This window comes from Cibotium barometz, chromosome 43, assembly GCF_041138505.1.
Source record: "Cibotium barometz isolate CiBa-2024 chromosome 43, ASM4113850v1, whole genome shotgun sequence".
Classification (NCBI taxonomy): domain Eukaryota; kingdom Viridiplantae; phylum Streptophyta; class Polypodiopsida; order Cyatheales; family Cibotiaceae; genus Cibotium; species Cibotium barometz.
The window spans coordinates 11,114,008-11,130,083 of NC_141088.1; the positions used below are offsets into that span (position 1 = coordinate 11,114,008).

The following is a 16,076-nucleotide window of genomic DNA, read 5'->3' on the forward strand; positions in this document are numbered from 1 at the left end:
ACAAAAAAAATGACATGTGTGCGCTTCTCTCCTCCCAGCCAATATAGCCCATGAGCTTCTATAAATGGAAGTCCCCTAGAGCATGTTCTTACCTCCTTATCAAGCAAAAGGTAAAAGTGCTCTCTTAGCTCCCATTCCCGCGCTCCTTGGCTAACCCCCGAGCTACGGACCTTGGCCCACTAGGCCCTTGCCCGTGCACACACTAATAATGTCCGGTCTAGGCCTAATTGCCTCGGACTAAATTAATATATATGTCTAACATTCTCTGGTCCAAGGTCCACAAAATCTAGGCGAAAGCTTAGGACACTTTCCAGTAAATAAAGATGTAGAGTTTAATGGTACTTGAAGAAAAACTTTTTCTCCCTTTTCAAAAGATCGAGGAGATCTTTTCTTATCAGCATAAAACTTAGCTCTTTCAGCTGCTTGCTGAAGCTTAGTTTTAGCCAATGCTAGAGTATCTTGCATTCTTGCTAAAAATTCTGTCGCACTAGGACATTTCTGTGGTGTGCCTATAGTACCAGGAGTTAAGGGAGACATACCATAATTCATCTCAAAAGGAGACATACCGGTCACCTTATGAGGTCTATTATTATATGCAAACTCTAGCAAGGGTAAGTATGAATCCCAATCTGTCTGGCTATCAGATACATAAGCACGTAACATGTCCTCGAGTACTTGGTTGACCCTTTCCGTCTGACCATCTGTCTCGGGGTGGTCACCACTACTCATATTGAGGGTAACATTCAACTTTGCAAAAATATGTCTCCAGAAATGTCCACAAAAACGCACATCTCTGTCTGAGACAATAGACAAAGGTAGTCCATGTAATCTAAATACATTCTGGATAAACAAATCTGCAACCTGTGGAGCTTCCACGGTGTCCTTGGTTGCTATAAAATGAGCCATCTTGCTCAAGCGGTCAACTACCACCAAAATGGTATTTTTTTGTCTTTGAGTTCGTGGCAATCCCGTGATAAAATCCATGGATATGCTTTGCCAGTTAGATTTCGGAATTTGTAAGGGATGGAGTAACCCTGGGCTTTTTACTCTTTCTGCCTTTATTGCTTGGCATTGAAAGCATTGTTGGACATACTTGTGGACATCTCTAAATAGATGTGGCCACCACTATGCCCGTCTAACAAGTTGAACTGTTTTATCTTGACCAGGATGCCCAGCACAGGGACTATCATGGTTCTCTTGCAAAACTTTTGTTCTTAGTTCCGGTGCACAAGGAACATATATCTTTCCTTTCCGCTTTAGCCATCTGTTCTCAACTAAGAAATTGGCATACGGACTTGATGAAGGTCTTAGTGAAGAAGTAGACGAAGCTAACTCCTCAGTAGTATCCATAGTAGACTCGAGTCTGGACCTTACTGTCTGTGCATAAAGGTCCTCCAACTGTGCTTCCTTGATTTCTTGAAGCAATGAGTTTTCTAAAACTGTAAAACTCATATTATACATAATTCTAGATAATGCGTCAGCGACTACATTATCTCGACCTTTACGATACAAAATTTCCATATGAAATTCTTGCATCAACTCAGCCCATCTACCTTGTCTTCCTCGTAGATCAGGTTGATTGCAAAAATACTTAAGTGTATGATGATCTGTATACACTTTAAACTCAGCACCATAAAGATAGTGCCGCCAAATTCTGAGAGCATGTATAATAGCATACAATTCTTGCTCATGGACTGGCCAATTCTGTTGAGTTGGCGAAAGCTTCTTGCTTTCAAAGGCCACTGGCCTACCATCTTGGCTTAACACTGCGCCAACAGCCACACCCGCTGGCGTCAGTTTCTAAGACAAAAGGCTTTTCTAGGTCGATCACTTTCAAAACTGGAGCTGTTGAAACTGCTTGTTTCATTGTATCAAAACTTTCTTGTTGCATAGATGTCCACACATAGGGCACCTGTTCTTGCAATAAATCTGTCATAGGAGCTGCTATTAGAGAATAGAGCTCTATAAATCTACGATAAAAACCACTTAATCCCAAAAAGGATCTAAGTGCAGTGATATTTTCTGGCACTGGCCATGCCAATATCACGGAAACTTTCTTGGGATCCATTCTAATCCCATCTGCAGAAACTATATGACCTAGATATTCAATCTTAGTCATACACAAAAAAGTCTTTTCCTTGTTGGCAAACAAACTTGTTTCACGCAACGCTTGAAAAACAGAAATTAAATGTGATTCATGTTCTATGATGTTCTTGCTATAAACTAGCACATCATCAATGAAATCTACCACAAATTTACCCATGAATGGTCTTAAAATATCATTCATTAACATCATAAAAGTAGCTGGAGCATTAGTCAAACCAAATGGCATTACTAAATACTCATACTGACCAAACCTGGTTCTAAAAGCTGTTTTATATACATCTTCTTCTCTTACTCTTATCTGGTGGTAACCACTTTTTAAATCTATTTTACTAAAAATAGTAGCACCACCAAGAGCATCTAAGAGATCATCGATCCTAGGCATAGGATAACGATGCTTGATAGTAATTTTATTGAGTGCTCTGTAATCTACGCACATCCTAAAAGAACCATCCTTTTTCTTTACAAGTAAAACAGGCGAGGCAAAAGGTGAAAAACTCGAACGAATCAGGCCTTTACTAAGGTATTCGTCCACCACCTTCCTAACCTCGTTCTCCTCCTTGAGACTCATGCGATATGGTGGTCTAGCAACTGGATTAGCTCCTGGAATGAGCTCAATCCTATGCTCCACATTCCTGCGAGGAGGTAAACCAACAGGTAACTCAGTTTTAAATACATCTTCGAATTCAGCTTTTATCTTATTAGAAAGATCTAAAGCTGAGGTGGTAAAACTGCCACCAACTGTCGAATCCATCCTTGGATTTGATTTAGAAATATTTACAATATAACAAAAGTAAATATACTTACAATCTAACTTGAGCATCTTGGTAGCCTTTAACAGTTTCGCTTTTGGGAAATCGGGTTCCCCGCGAATCAAAAGGCGTCTGCCGCTATGCTCGAACTGGATGACGTGGGAAGAAAAGTCTATCGTTGACTTCTTCCATGCATGCCATTGCTTGCCGAGAACTAGATCGAATCTCACAAGCCGTGTAATTTCAAAGTCCAATCTGTCCTCGTAGGACTGGATCTGGAATGGGAGTCCTCTGACTTGACGATCCCACACTTCTGTGCCCTTGCCGTCAGCTAGCTCCACTGTGTAGCTGTACTCTGAAGGCTGCGTTTGGAGCTTTAGCTTCTTGACAAGCCTTGAGCTAATTACATTATGAGTAGAGCCAGTATCAAAGAGGATCTTGACTGGCGTTGCTTGCACAGTCCCCTTCAATACTATAAGCTCGGTGTCTAGAAAAACTGATAACCCTGCTGTGCCCTAGGAGACAAGACTGCATCTGGAGCTGTAGGCACCTTCTTGGTTACTGAAATAGCTAAAATCCTTTTAGGATAATCTTGTGGAGTGTCATCCAACAAGTCATCCTCACTGTCCTCCGACACTTGCATTGGATTAACCATCATACTAGCCGTGATCTTTGACTTCTTTGGGCAATCTTTAAATTTATGCTGGCCCATACATCCATAACACAGCCCTTCCTTCATTGCTTTATCCCTTTGCTGCGGAGTAAGCATAGATCTATTAAAAGCCCTTTCCGCTATAGCAGAAACTTTTCTTTTGGTCCCCTTTGCAGTTTTGATCATATGAATCTCTTTAATCTCTTTACCCCTACCCTCACTGGTGGATGGTAAAGTAGAGGAAGCTGGGGCCAAAAATCTAGGGGCGCGAGTCCAAGAGGATTTCTGGCCTCCACCTCCCGAAGGAAATTTCTTGCCATCCTCAAGCACAATTGCTAATTCAATAGCCTCATTCAACGTAGAGCATTTCTCTTTGCGCACCAGAGGCCGAAGAGTTTCTTTAAGACCCAACACAAATTTATGAACTTGCAGGAAATCAGGAATATGCTCTGGCACTTTTAGCAAGACTTCCCGATACCTATCCGCATATTCTTGAACAGAATAGTTCTTCTGCGAAATAAAGAACCAAGAATCAAGCGCTCGACTACGCTCATCAGGTGGCACAAAGTTATTATAGAATATAACTTTAAAGGCATTCCACGTAACAGGCTCTGCTTTGTCCTTTTCTATCTTCTTCCACCATCGATGAGCCACATCGAGGAGGTTATACGTGGCTTGCTGAATCTTAGCCACATCATCATTTATATGGCACAGCCTAAAACATTGCTTCCACTTGGAAAGCCATTGTTCCACTGCATCTGCTGTGCGAGCTGCTGTATTGCCATTATATTTAGGCGGTTTGAGATCTTTAAGTTGCCACTTGGCTCGCCCCAAAGTAGGCACTCTAGCCGAGGTTCCTGGCTCTCCAAGACCGCCTTGATTGATTTCCTCAGCAAGAGGGATGGATATAGACTTTTCTAATTCTTTTCCCCGCATTTCAGTCAATTCTTTCATTTGATTAAGAACTAATTGCATAGTGTTTTCCATAGAGTCAATACGAGCAACCATAGTAGTCACATCAAGTGTTTCATCCTCGTCATGCATGGTCGAATCAGGCACATGTTGCTGTGAGGATTCTCCTTCCATGTTTTTTTTTAATGGCTTGATGAAAAGAGTATAGGAAAAGCACCCAAATATTTACAGCTAGCAAACTGTCACACAAACACTAAATGCACTTGTAACTTCTGCACTTTATTGTCTTTGAATGAAATTTACCAGCATAACAGCATAAAATGCAGAATAGCCCCAAAAAGTATACATCAATAGCTTCAATTTTGCTCAAAACATCTATTTCACAAAGATGTAGATGCAAAACAAGTCAAACTTTGCTCTTTGGTGCGAAAAACCAGAAACTGCAGAGTCACAAATTGATGTGCAATTCACTCCATGCACGCATATCCATACATAAACACTGCCTGTGCACTTTATACATGTACTAGAACACCCTTTTGAAGCATTAAAGAGTCAGAAACGCATATCTGGCACCAATTTTGAGCATTCACGACGGACTGCAGCTTTCGCCAGACGTCTGCACCATCCTCAACTTTCCAGAGGCGCTGAGAGAGCTTGAACTGTTTGAACGAAATCCCACATAGGAAAGCACAAGCAGAAGGCGAAGAGTTTAAGATGTAAAGCGTGGCCTCCTATCTTTCAAAGTAAAAGAGAGAGAGCGCTCTCTAGCGTGTGGGCTAGGTTGACGTGCGCACGCCCGCTCTGGCGGCTGCGTTCCCTCTTGTGCAATCAGCTGTTGTGTCCCCTCTTGTGTAAGCAGCTGTTTGCAGCGTTCGCTATGGCGCAGCACAGCCCATCTCTTTTTTTTTTTTGTTAACAGAGAAAAGCCTACTGCACCGCTACCTACTGCACCGCTTTTTTTCCACCGCTTGTTCCCCAGCGCTCGTAACTAGAAGCTCTGATACCAAATGTAAGGGGACAAAAAAAAATGACATGTGTGCGCTTCTCTCCTCCCAGCCAATATAGCCCATGAGCTTCTATAAATGGAAGTCCCCTAGAGCATGTTCTTACCTCCTTATCAAGCAAAAGGTAAAAGTGCTCTCTTAGCTCCCATTCCCGCGCTCCTTGGCTAACCCCCGAGCTACGGACCTTGGCCCACTAGGCCCTTGCCCGTGCACACACTAATAATGTCCGATCTAGGCCTAATTGCCTCGGACTAAATTAATATATATGTCTAACATCTTATCCCACTGATTTCTCCATGATTCACTCCACCTCTTTTCCCTGATTCTCTCCACCTCTTTACTTTTCCCAGAATATCTCCCATAATATCTCCACACTTCCTAAATCTTCTCATGCTACCCTTTATTCTCTCCCAGTAGATTCTTCTCACCTTTTCATAGGTTCTTTCACATTTACATCTTCTCTTTTACAGCCTCTAACCAAGGGCTTGTTCCCGCACACACCCTATTCACTTGTATTTTCAACACCTCCCCTCAGGTGAATACTCCTAGTATACCTAGACCCTATACCAAGTTTGCCTCCCCTTACTTCGACCAGTGCCTACACCTCCCCTCAAGTTATCTTAGCACATCTGGACTCTATACCAAGTTTCTCTCTTACTTGATAGCCTGCGACCAGTGCCTCGAGTCCCTAAACTCATAGTCCTTGACACTCTCTCTCTCTCTATGTGTCCAAGGCTACTATAAGTGCCCACGACCTTGACTAAAGTGCTCACACATACATCTATCTATCATGTGGCCTACATCATCGGTGGCTCAGAGATGGTTTTACTTTGTTGGGGCAGGTTACATTGGGTTGTGGGGTCTCTCTCTCTCTCTCTCTCAGAAAAGATGATCCGACTCCACTTCCTTTGGAGCTTCCATGAAGTTTGCCGATGTCGTTCCTTCTCCACTGGGTTTGCTGTAGCAGTCTCTCGCCATGTGTCCTGGCTTTCCACATTTGTGGCAAGTGAAGGTCCTTCCTCCTTCTCTGCCTCTTCCTCGTCCTCGTCCTCGAGAGAATCCTCCTCGGTTGAAGAATGCTTTTTCTTCTCCTGCTGTTGAGTCGAGCCATTTCTTCTCTTTGCCTCTGCTCTCTTGCTCTAGTAGAGCTGCTTCTATCTCGTGTAGCTTCAATTCAGGTACATTCTTTAGTGTTGCTACAATGCTTTCATAATCACCTTTGTCCACACTCTTCAGAAGCATTGCTAGTGCCTCATCATCTTCGACCTTTTTGCCAATAGCTGCCAGCTGTTGCTTAATGCTTTTATATTTGTTCAAGTGTGTGACTAAAGGTTCACTTTCCTTCATGTCCAATTTGTAGAATTGCATTAACAGATTTATCTTTGAATTTTTTGCTTGTGTACCAAATAATTTATTGAGTTCATCCCATGCATCTTTTGCCCATTGTATCCCTGTGATATGATGAATGATTTCATCATTTAAACTGAGTGCAATAAGTCCCAATGCTTTTTCATTCCTGCTCTTCCACTCATTTTTCCCTCTCTCTGGGCATTCATCTCTCCCTTCAACTAATCCCCACAGATTTTTCCTCATGAGTAAATACATGGTTTTTGTCTGCCATGTATAAAACTGCTCCCCATTAAATTTGGCTACTTCCTGTGCTGTACTCATGGTGATGTGAAGGGGGTCTTACCTCTTGATCCAATTTCAAGATTCAAGGGGAGTGTCTACCCTTTTACAACTCAATCTGGTGTTTAAGAGATGATTACAACAAATTTATCAGCATAAAATCACCAGAAATTACATTAAATCAAGGGTAACCAATTTGTACGGAATGGTTGGAGTATCAAACCAACTCCGAATTGCAATCTGAAGTTATAGGGATCTGTATCAGATACTAATGGTTAATTTGAACCCTCAATTGCACCAAAATATAGTGATTAGCACTGATTAATCATTGATTAGCAAATTAATGCTCTATTTTGTGTGCAAAAAAAGAGTATGCGGGGGAGTCCATATCTGGTGCCTTAGACTTCAAATGAGCTCAAATGCTTTCAAAGGCATCAATAGCAATGAGTCTAGTAGGGGATTAAGCTAAGAAACACAAGATTTGACCAAATATTGAAAGCTTAATCTCTGTTTTACCAAAGTCACCTGTAGATTTGATGAAGAGCTTTGATCTCACTGTAGACTTGATGAAATTGAATTCTGTCTTCACCAGCTTGTAGAGTATGCTTGAAAACACCTTGGTCTAAGAGGAATTGAAGAGATTTGATTTGATGAAGTAGCAATGGTAGAAAATCCTCAGAAAAAAAGCACCGGCAAATTTCACGATTTCTCCTAAACGCCTTGGCGATTTGCTGCGCCGTTTTGATGGGCTTGAAGGCAAGTGGGTTGGCTACCATATGCTAGAAGGGTTTGCCCTAATTTTAGGTGTGCAAGGTGAATGAGATTCTCCACTGGCTGGGGGTACAGAAGTGAAGTGAAAAGTAACTAAAATTTTGATTAATTCCTAATTATCTACTAATCTTGATTAATTAAATAATGGGCTCATAAAGCTAATGGATTCTAGGCATGGCTTTGATACCATGTTGAAATTTGGGCATTGTGATGAGCTATGGTGGATCAAACACTAGAATCAACATCATTAACAAAGTGATTTAGCAAATAATTAAGACATAATTAATGGGTAATTAACAAATAGATTAATGTAGGCATGGATACTCAAAAACCAGCAAACTCTCATTAGGGCAATGCCTCAATTTATAGAGTTTACATCAAGCATCTAATCCCACTGATTTCTCCATGATTCACTTCACCTCTTTTCCCTGATTCTCTCCACCTCTTCACTTTTCCCAGAATATCTCCCAGAATATCTCCACACTTCCTAAATCTTCTCATGCTACCCTTTATTCTCTCCCAGTAGATTCTTCTCACCTTTTCACAGGTTCTTTCACATTTACATCTTCTCTTTTATATCCTCTAACCAAGGGCTTGTTCCCGCACACACCCTATTCACTTGTATTTTCAACAAAGGTTTTAGTGAAGAATTCAAAATAGTCAAGTACATCAAAGGTGTGAAGGATAAGATTGTCCTCTCAAAGTTTAGTGGTGAAGGCGCTAATAATGATGTCTTTAAGGAGTGGGTCAACAAATTGGATCTTTATTTTGAGATAAACCCTCGAAGTGAAAAAGCTATGGTTTACTTTTCTACTTTACACTTGGAAGGGTATGCTCAAGCATGGTGGAGGCATCTCCAATCACAAGGTTATGAGGTCACAAGTTGGGATACTTTCAAAGAAGATATGAGGAATACATTCACTTCCAAGATGCACAAGGATAAAATGGTTTGTGAATGGGATGATCTACAACAAAGATACATGAGTATGAAGGAGTATACAGATAAGTTTCTCAAACTTATGATTCATGTTGAAGGTTTTAGTGAAGAATTCAAAATAGTCAAGTACATCAAGGGTGTGAAGGATAAGATCGTCCTCTCAAAGTTTAGTGGGTGAAGGAACTAATAATGATGTCTTTAAGGAGTGGTGGGTCAACAAATTGGATCTTTATTTTGAGATAAACCCTCAAAGTGAAAAAGCTATGGTTTACTTCGCTACTTTACACTTGGAAGGGTATGCTCATGCATGGTGGAGGCATCTCCAATCACAAGGTTATGAGGTCACAAGTTGGGATACTTTCAAAGAAGATATGAGGAATACATTCACTTCCAAGATGCACAAGGACAAAATGGTTTGTGAATGGGATGATCTACAACAAAGATACATGAGTATGAAGGAGGAGTATACAGATAAGTTTCTCAAACTTATGATTCATGTTGAAGGTTTTAGTGAAGAATTCAAAATAGTCAAGTACATCAAGGACTTTAGGAACGGTTGTGAGGCACAAAGACCAACAAATCTCAAGGATGCAATGATCTTGGCTAAAGTATATGAAGAAAAGTATGCAAATACATGGGTGAACCGTCGGCTAGATTATGGATCAAATGCTTTCACAAAGCCATCTCCTACCACTCCAAATGTACCCAAATTTCCTACCGTCTATGGTAGTGGTGGAAAACCATACAATGTGGGTGCTTTCAAAGGTGGAAATACTTCTCAAAAGCCTTCACAAGTGGTTCACAAGCGGGTGCAAAGCCAACTAATGATGGGGTCAAAAAGACCAAATTTGTGAAGGAAGACCGCATTTATGAGATGAGGGACAAAAACCTATGCTACAAATATGGTGAGAAGTATAGCAAGGAACATTGGAAGGAGTGCAAAGCTCGCAATGTCAAGATTAATATGGTTTATTCGGAGGTTGTAGATGACACTGATGACAAAGAATTGGAGCCATTTGCAGAGCCATGTGAGTTTGTAGATGCCGACTATTCTTTAGATCCGGATGGGGAGTTTCTCTTTGACCCCGGTGATTCTCTTGGTGATCTTCATGTTTTGTTTATGTGATGAGATGGCTTACCTCATACTTTGGGTGCTACAAATGCATATGAGCACAATAATTCTCTTTATTCCATATCTAACGAATCTTATGCCGGTTGCACAAAGGGGCACATACATTAAGATTCAAGGCTAAGGTCACGGAAAGATATGCACTTATGTCGGTGGACAGCGATAGCACACATAGTTTTGTGAACTACAAGTCATTTGGAAATCTGAAATTGTACCCAGATGCATTGGCAATGAAAAGAAAAGTTGAAGTAGCAAACGGAGATAGCATGGATTGCATAATGATTTGCAAAAATGTGGAATTGATGCTCTCAAAAGAGTACACTTGTAAAGCTGAATTGTTAGTGCTCGATATGGGGCCCATTGATATGGTTTTGGGGTGTGATTGGCTATCAACTCTTGGACCTTTTCCATTAATTTGAAACAAGGCTTTTTGAGGTTTATGCATGTGAAGGAGACCATTACATTGCATGGTTTTGGCACCTCAAAGTTAACCTTGATCAATAGCACACAACAAGAGGGAATTGAAGAAGAGTGGCTATATGCATGTTTTGCAGTTTTGTAAGGATGAAGACAGTGAAAAAGAGAGCAAAGTTACACATGTGAGCATGAAGAAGTTACTTAAAGAGTATGAAGATGTGCTTCATATGCCCAAGTGCTTGTGCCACCAATGAGGGAGGTTGATCATACCATTGAGTTGGATCTAAATGCAAGGCTGGTCGACAAACCTCCATATAGGTTATCAAAAGTGGAAAAAGATGAAGTGGTAAAGCAAGTTAAAGAGCTCATTGATATTGGTTGGGTGGAACCGAGTCAATCGCCATTTGCATCGCCTTTTTTATTGGTGAAGAAGAAGGATGGGACTTTTAGAATGTGCATTGATTATCGGTATGTTAACAAAATCACCATCAAGAATAGGTATCCAATCCCAAGAATTGATGATCTTTTGGATGAATTGAAGGGTGCCAAGTTCTTCACCAAGATTGACTTACGGTTTGGCTACCACCAAATAAGAATGAAAAGTGGGGATGAGCACAAATGGCATTTCATACCAAAAAAGGTCTCTATCATTTCATAGTGATGTCGTTTGGTTTATGTAATGCACAGACCACTTTTCAAGCATTGATGAACAAAGTGCTACATCCATTCCTCTTCAAGTTTTTATTGGTGTTTTTCAATGACATCTTGGTGTATAGCAAGAGTGAAGAGGAGCACTTGGTTCATATGTGAAGGAGGTATTTAATGCATTGAGAGCCAACCACTTGTACGCCAAAGAAACCGAGTGTACATTCTGTCAGAATATGCAGCAAAGATGAAGAAAAAATCTGAGAACACAAGAGCAAGTGTAGAAAAAATACAGCAATAGAGAGAGAGGCGTGTAACTCTACTCTATATACAACACAAGGAAAATCCTAAATACAATGATACAATGGCATGGGGCAATGGGGCCATTTTATATGGCCCCAAGCATGCAGTTGGCCTGCATCAGGGAGGACAGGACAGGACACCAAAAGAGTCCACGACCTGTCCAAACCAGTCAGCCAACCCCAGAATGTGAACACAAGCATACTGATGTACTCGGCTAGCAACTAGGTCCTCTTGCCCCATCACACAGGGCAGTCTCCCAAGCCATGGAAAAATAGGAAAAATGGGGAAAAAATATGGAGAGTGGGGAAAAATGAGAAAACATCCAATAAGGGCGGGCACACCCTCAACAGAGGCCCTCGTGTATATGTATAGGCAGGAGATGACTTCTAACACCCCCTCTCAGCTCTCCTGGCTGTGGAACCATCCCAGCGAGTTGGAGTGCCACCGGAGCAACGCTTGAGATAGCGACTTCGTGAAGAGGTCCACCCGTCGAACAGAACTCTAGCAAGATGTCATCAGCACGATCTTTTCATGAACAAAGTGCCTCTGGATGACCAAGGATTCCACCAGTGGAAACCCAATCCTGCTAAGTAACCTTTGCAACTTCACTACCTCGTAAAGCACAGCACCACAAGCATCCCGGTACTCTGCCTCTGTCGACGACATGGCAAGAGATAGCTGCCTCTTACTGCTCCATAAAATTGCTCCTAAGCCAAGGGAAAAACTGTCACCTGAAGTAGATCTCCTCGTGTTTGGATCTCCTCCCCAATCCGAGTCACTCTAACCGTGGAGTCGGACTCCACCCACCATCAATCCCCCTCCTGTGTAAAAGAATCCAAGATCCTTCGCATGCAGCAGAAACCACAAGATACACAATCTTGCCTCCCAAAGAGCCCTCTGCAAACATGAGCTCAACAGCCTCATCAGGAAGCTCCTATCCAATCTGGTATACATCAACCAAATCAATGAACCATTCTGCTTCTGAGTCAGAGAGGCACCATACTGCTCACAAGGATCAACAACTGTTACGGTGGGATGCCAAGTCCTGGAAACCTGTTGAAGACCACTCAAGGCTTTCGGAAACCTGTAACCAACCCCCTCTTAATGCAGAACCACAAAGCCTGGAGAATGTGCAACGTCTACCTCCTTCTGCAAGTAATCAACTGTCACCTGCCTGGCTTTCCAAGAGGTCCCCATGGAAAGAACTTCCTTATCTACAAGAGTTTCTTTGTCCCGAATACTACGAGATATCAGAGCATAAGTTACTTGTAAAGTTTTCTCTGACTGACGAACACAAGAACTACCAACATCTGTACTATGGAAAGTTCTTGCCAACTGCTGCTATCAACTGGCAAGCTATCTTTCATCTGGTCCCGAAAAGCCTGCACACCTGCAGTGTATCCACACTTAAGTGGCCACCATTACCAGACTGCCATTCATCACAAAACTGAGGACCTGGGAGAGAGAGTGCTGAAAGTTTGTAAACTCCATTCTCCACCTTCCCAAACTACTTGGCCTATTGCTTTGTCCTGGAGAGCAACAAAATGCTCATCAAACTCCACCCGTACGCCAGTCTTGCAAACCTGATGCACTGACAACAGATGAAAACCAAGTGATGGAACATACAACACCTGGGAGGAATGCTTCCCCCCTCTGCCCCATCAGGAACTATCTCCAACCTGCCCTCACTACTATGAACTGGGATAGTGGCCAGTAAGAATGTGACCAGAATACCTGCACAGATCCTATAAATTTGAATGGGAAGGAGTCATGTGCCTGGAAGCACCAACTGTCTAGAATCCACTCTCGAGTATCCGTTAGCGGTGGCGAGACCTCCAACCTCCTCCCTGCTCGAAGAAAATGAAACATTGGTGTCCATCACCTCCACGTGCACAAAAGCTGGAGTCTTCACACGATTGCTGCTGAGGATTCTTCACCCTTCTCGGTGTTGTTCCGCTTGGGACATTGCCTCCAATAGTGGCCTTTCTCGCCACAATCATTACAGGTCCTCTCTATTTTCAGTTTCTCGCAGTGGTCTGAGTCAGACTTCTCTGATGAAGCCTTCGCTTTGCCCTTGTTACGGCCTTACGACCATTGGCCAGTTAAGGCCTCCGAACCTCCGCCCTATGGAGGGTTTAAGAATCTTTCCTCCTGGTCCTCCAAGACCATGGGCACAAGCTCCTCCCACCATGTGATGGTACTGAGCCTACTAGTGGGAATCAAAGATGAGTAAAATGCTGAGTATTAAGTGGGCAAATGCGACAACAACGTTATGGCCATATCCTCTGATGATATCTCCTTCCCAGCCTGAAGAACTTCCTGCTCTGAAGAGCTGTAGCTTGTTAATGTGCTCTCGCATCGTCGATGACTTTGGAGGGTTCATAACCCGCATCTGTACTTCCAAGGAAATCCTCTTCATGGGAGATACCCTATTATAAAGAAAAGCCAGATGCTGCCATATACCTCTGGCGGCCAGCATCATATGCTTTATATGATTGATTACCTGCGGTGTGCAATTGAGGAAGATGAATGAACAGACCCTAGCATTGACACCGTCCCACAACTGTGCATGTGCCTCCAGTCCTTACAAATCGATAGTAACTCCCCTTCCTCTACCTCCTGCCATGGAACCCCAACAACGATGAAATCAACAAGGTCGTAAGACTCCAGAACAGATTCCATCATTACCTTCCAGATGCCGTAGTTATTCCCGTCCAACTGACGGTCCACTGGGAATGTGGGGAGTGTCAGGATCTTCACATGTCTCTTAGCCATCTCAAACAAATCTGCCATTGCGAGGATGTAACTGAAAAGGGTGGGTGGGTGCGAACAAAGAAGAACTTACACCTGCAAGTGGCTATCTAGCAAATCAGCCCGCCTTCCTTTTGGTTCTCCTCTTCTCGAATAGTCCAACACAGTCCACCAATCAGCAACGCAACAATCCCCCTCTTGCTCACTGATACCATGTCAAAATATGCAGCAGAGATGAAGAAAAAAATCCGAGAACACAAGAGCAAATGCAGAAAAAATACAGCAATAGAGAGAGAGAGAGAGAGAGAGAGAGAGAGAGAGAGAGAGAGAGAGAGAGAGAGAGAGAGAGAGAGAGAGAGAGAGAGAGAGAGAGGCGTGTAACTCTACTCTATATACACAAGGAAAATCCTGAATACAATGATACAATGGCATGGGGCAACAGGGCCATTTTATATGGCCCCAAGCATGCAGTCAGCATGCATCAGGGACAGCCGACAAGACACCAAAAGAGCCCACGACCTGCACACAACAGTCGACCAGCTCTAGAATGTGAACACAAGCATGCTGATGCAATCGGCCAGCAATTGGGTCCTCCTGCCATCTCATAGGGCAGCCTCCCAAGCCATTGAAAAATAGGGAAAAATGGGAAAAAATATGGAGAGTGGGGAAAAATGAGAAAACATAAGGGCGAGCACCCCCACAACAGAGACCCTGGTGTATATATATAGACAGGAGATAACTTCTAACACATTCATGGGAAAAGAGGTGGAATACATTGGTCACATTATGAGCATTGATGGCATAAAGGTGGACCCCAAGAAGGTGGATTGTGTGAAGAATTGGCCTATTCCCCATCAATCTCACTCAAGTGAGGGGATTCTTAGGTCTCTCATCATTCTATCGCCGGTTCATTCAGAGGTATGCACATATAGTGGCTCCTTTGACGGATAAGTTGAAGAAAGAGGCATTATTTTGGGATGCAACAACATAAAAGATTTTTTATGAGACAGGAGATGACTTCTAACACATTCATGGGAAAAGAGGTGGAATACATTGGTCACATTATGAGCATTGATGGCATAAAGGTGGACCCCAAGAAGGTGGATTATGTGAAGAATTAGCCTATTCCCATCAATCTCACTCAAGCGAGGGGATTCTTAGGTCTCTCATCATTCTATCGTCGGTTCATTCAGAGGTATGCACATATAGCGGCTCCTTTGACGGATAAGTTGAAGAAAGAGGCATTATTTTGGGATGCAACGACACAAAATTTTTGATGAGCTGAAAAGAATGCTTACTTCAGCACCTATCTTGGTATGCCTGGATTTCTCCAAGCCCTTCACTATTAGAGGGGATGCATGTGGAAGAGGCATTGATGCGATGTTGTATCAAGACCATGGAGTTGTCCAAGCCCTTCACTATTAGAGGGGATGCATGTGGAAGAGGCATTGATGCGGTGTTGTATCAAGACCATGGAGTCATTGCTTATTATGAAAGCCGCAAACTTGATGACAAAGAGATGGAGATGTATGTATATGACCAAGAGATGATTATTATTTTGCATACAATCAAGAAATGGCATCACTATCTTTATGGAAGCAAGTTATATGTGCGAAGTGACCATAGGGTTCTTTAATTCTTCCTAAGCAAGTTCTATGTGCGAAGTGACCATACGGTTCTTTAATTCTTCCTATCTCAATCAAGCCTCTCACCTAAGTAAAGAAGATGGTTGGCTACCCTTCAACAATATGATTTTGAGATCACATACACGAAGGGAAAGGAGAATGTTGTGGGCGGATTCACTCTCTAGAATGTGGGCATGCTCTTTATCCACCATCACAGAAGTGCATAATGATTGGGTGGTTGAGGAGATTCAAGAGGAATATATGCTTGATGATGAGGCTTCACAATAGTGCAGAAATTACAGCATGGTGTTTATGATGATTTACTTCATTTTCGATTGCAAAATGTTCTCCTTTATTATAAGGAAAGGGTGTATCTTGTACCCCACTCATCCTTCAAGAAAAAGGTCATGGATGAGATGCATTCTACTCCCATGGCGGGACATTTG

General features: G+C 42.5%; 1 protein-coding gene across 1 annotated transcript; it reads right to left on the reverse strand.

Annotated features, from left to right (window-relative positions):
- Positions 1-1,125: 1,125 nt before the first annotated feature.
- On the reverse strand, positions 1,126-4,551 carry LOC147613518 (uncharacterized). The gene is made up of 5 exons (XM_086781147.1): positions 3,353-4,551; positions 2,358-3,254; positions 1,913-2,270; positions 1,554-1,800; positions 1,126-1,439 (listed from the first exon to the last, which is right to left on the reverse strand). Exons 1-5 carry the CDS (start codon positions 4,549-4,551, stop codon positions 1,126-1,128), a joined length of 3,015 nt encoding a protein of 1,004 aa, XP_086637273.1.
- Between the last annotated feature and the right edge of the window lie 11,525 nt (positions 4,552-16,076).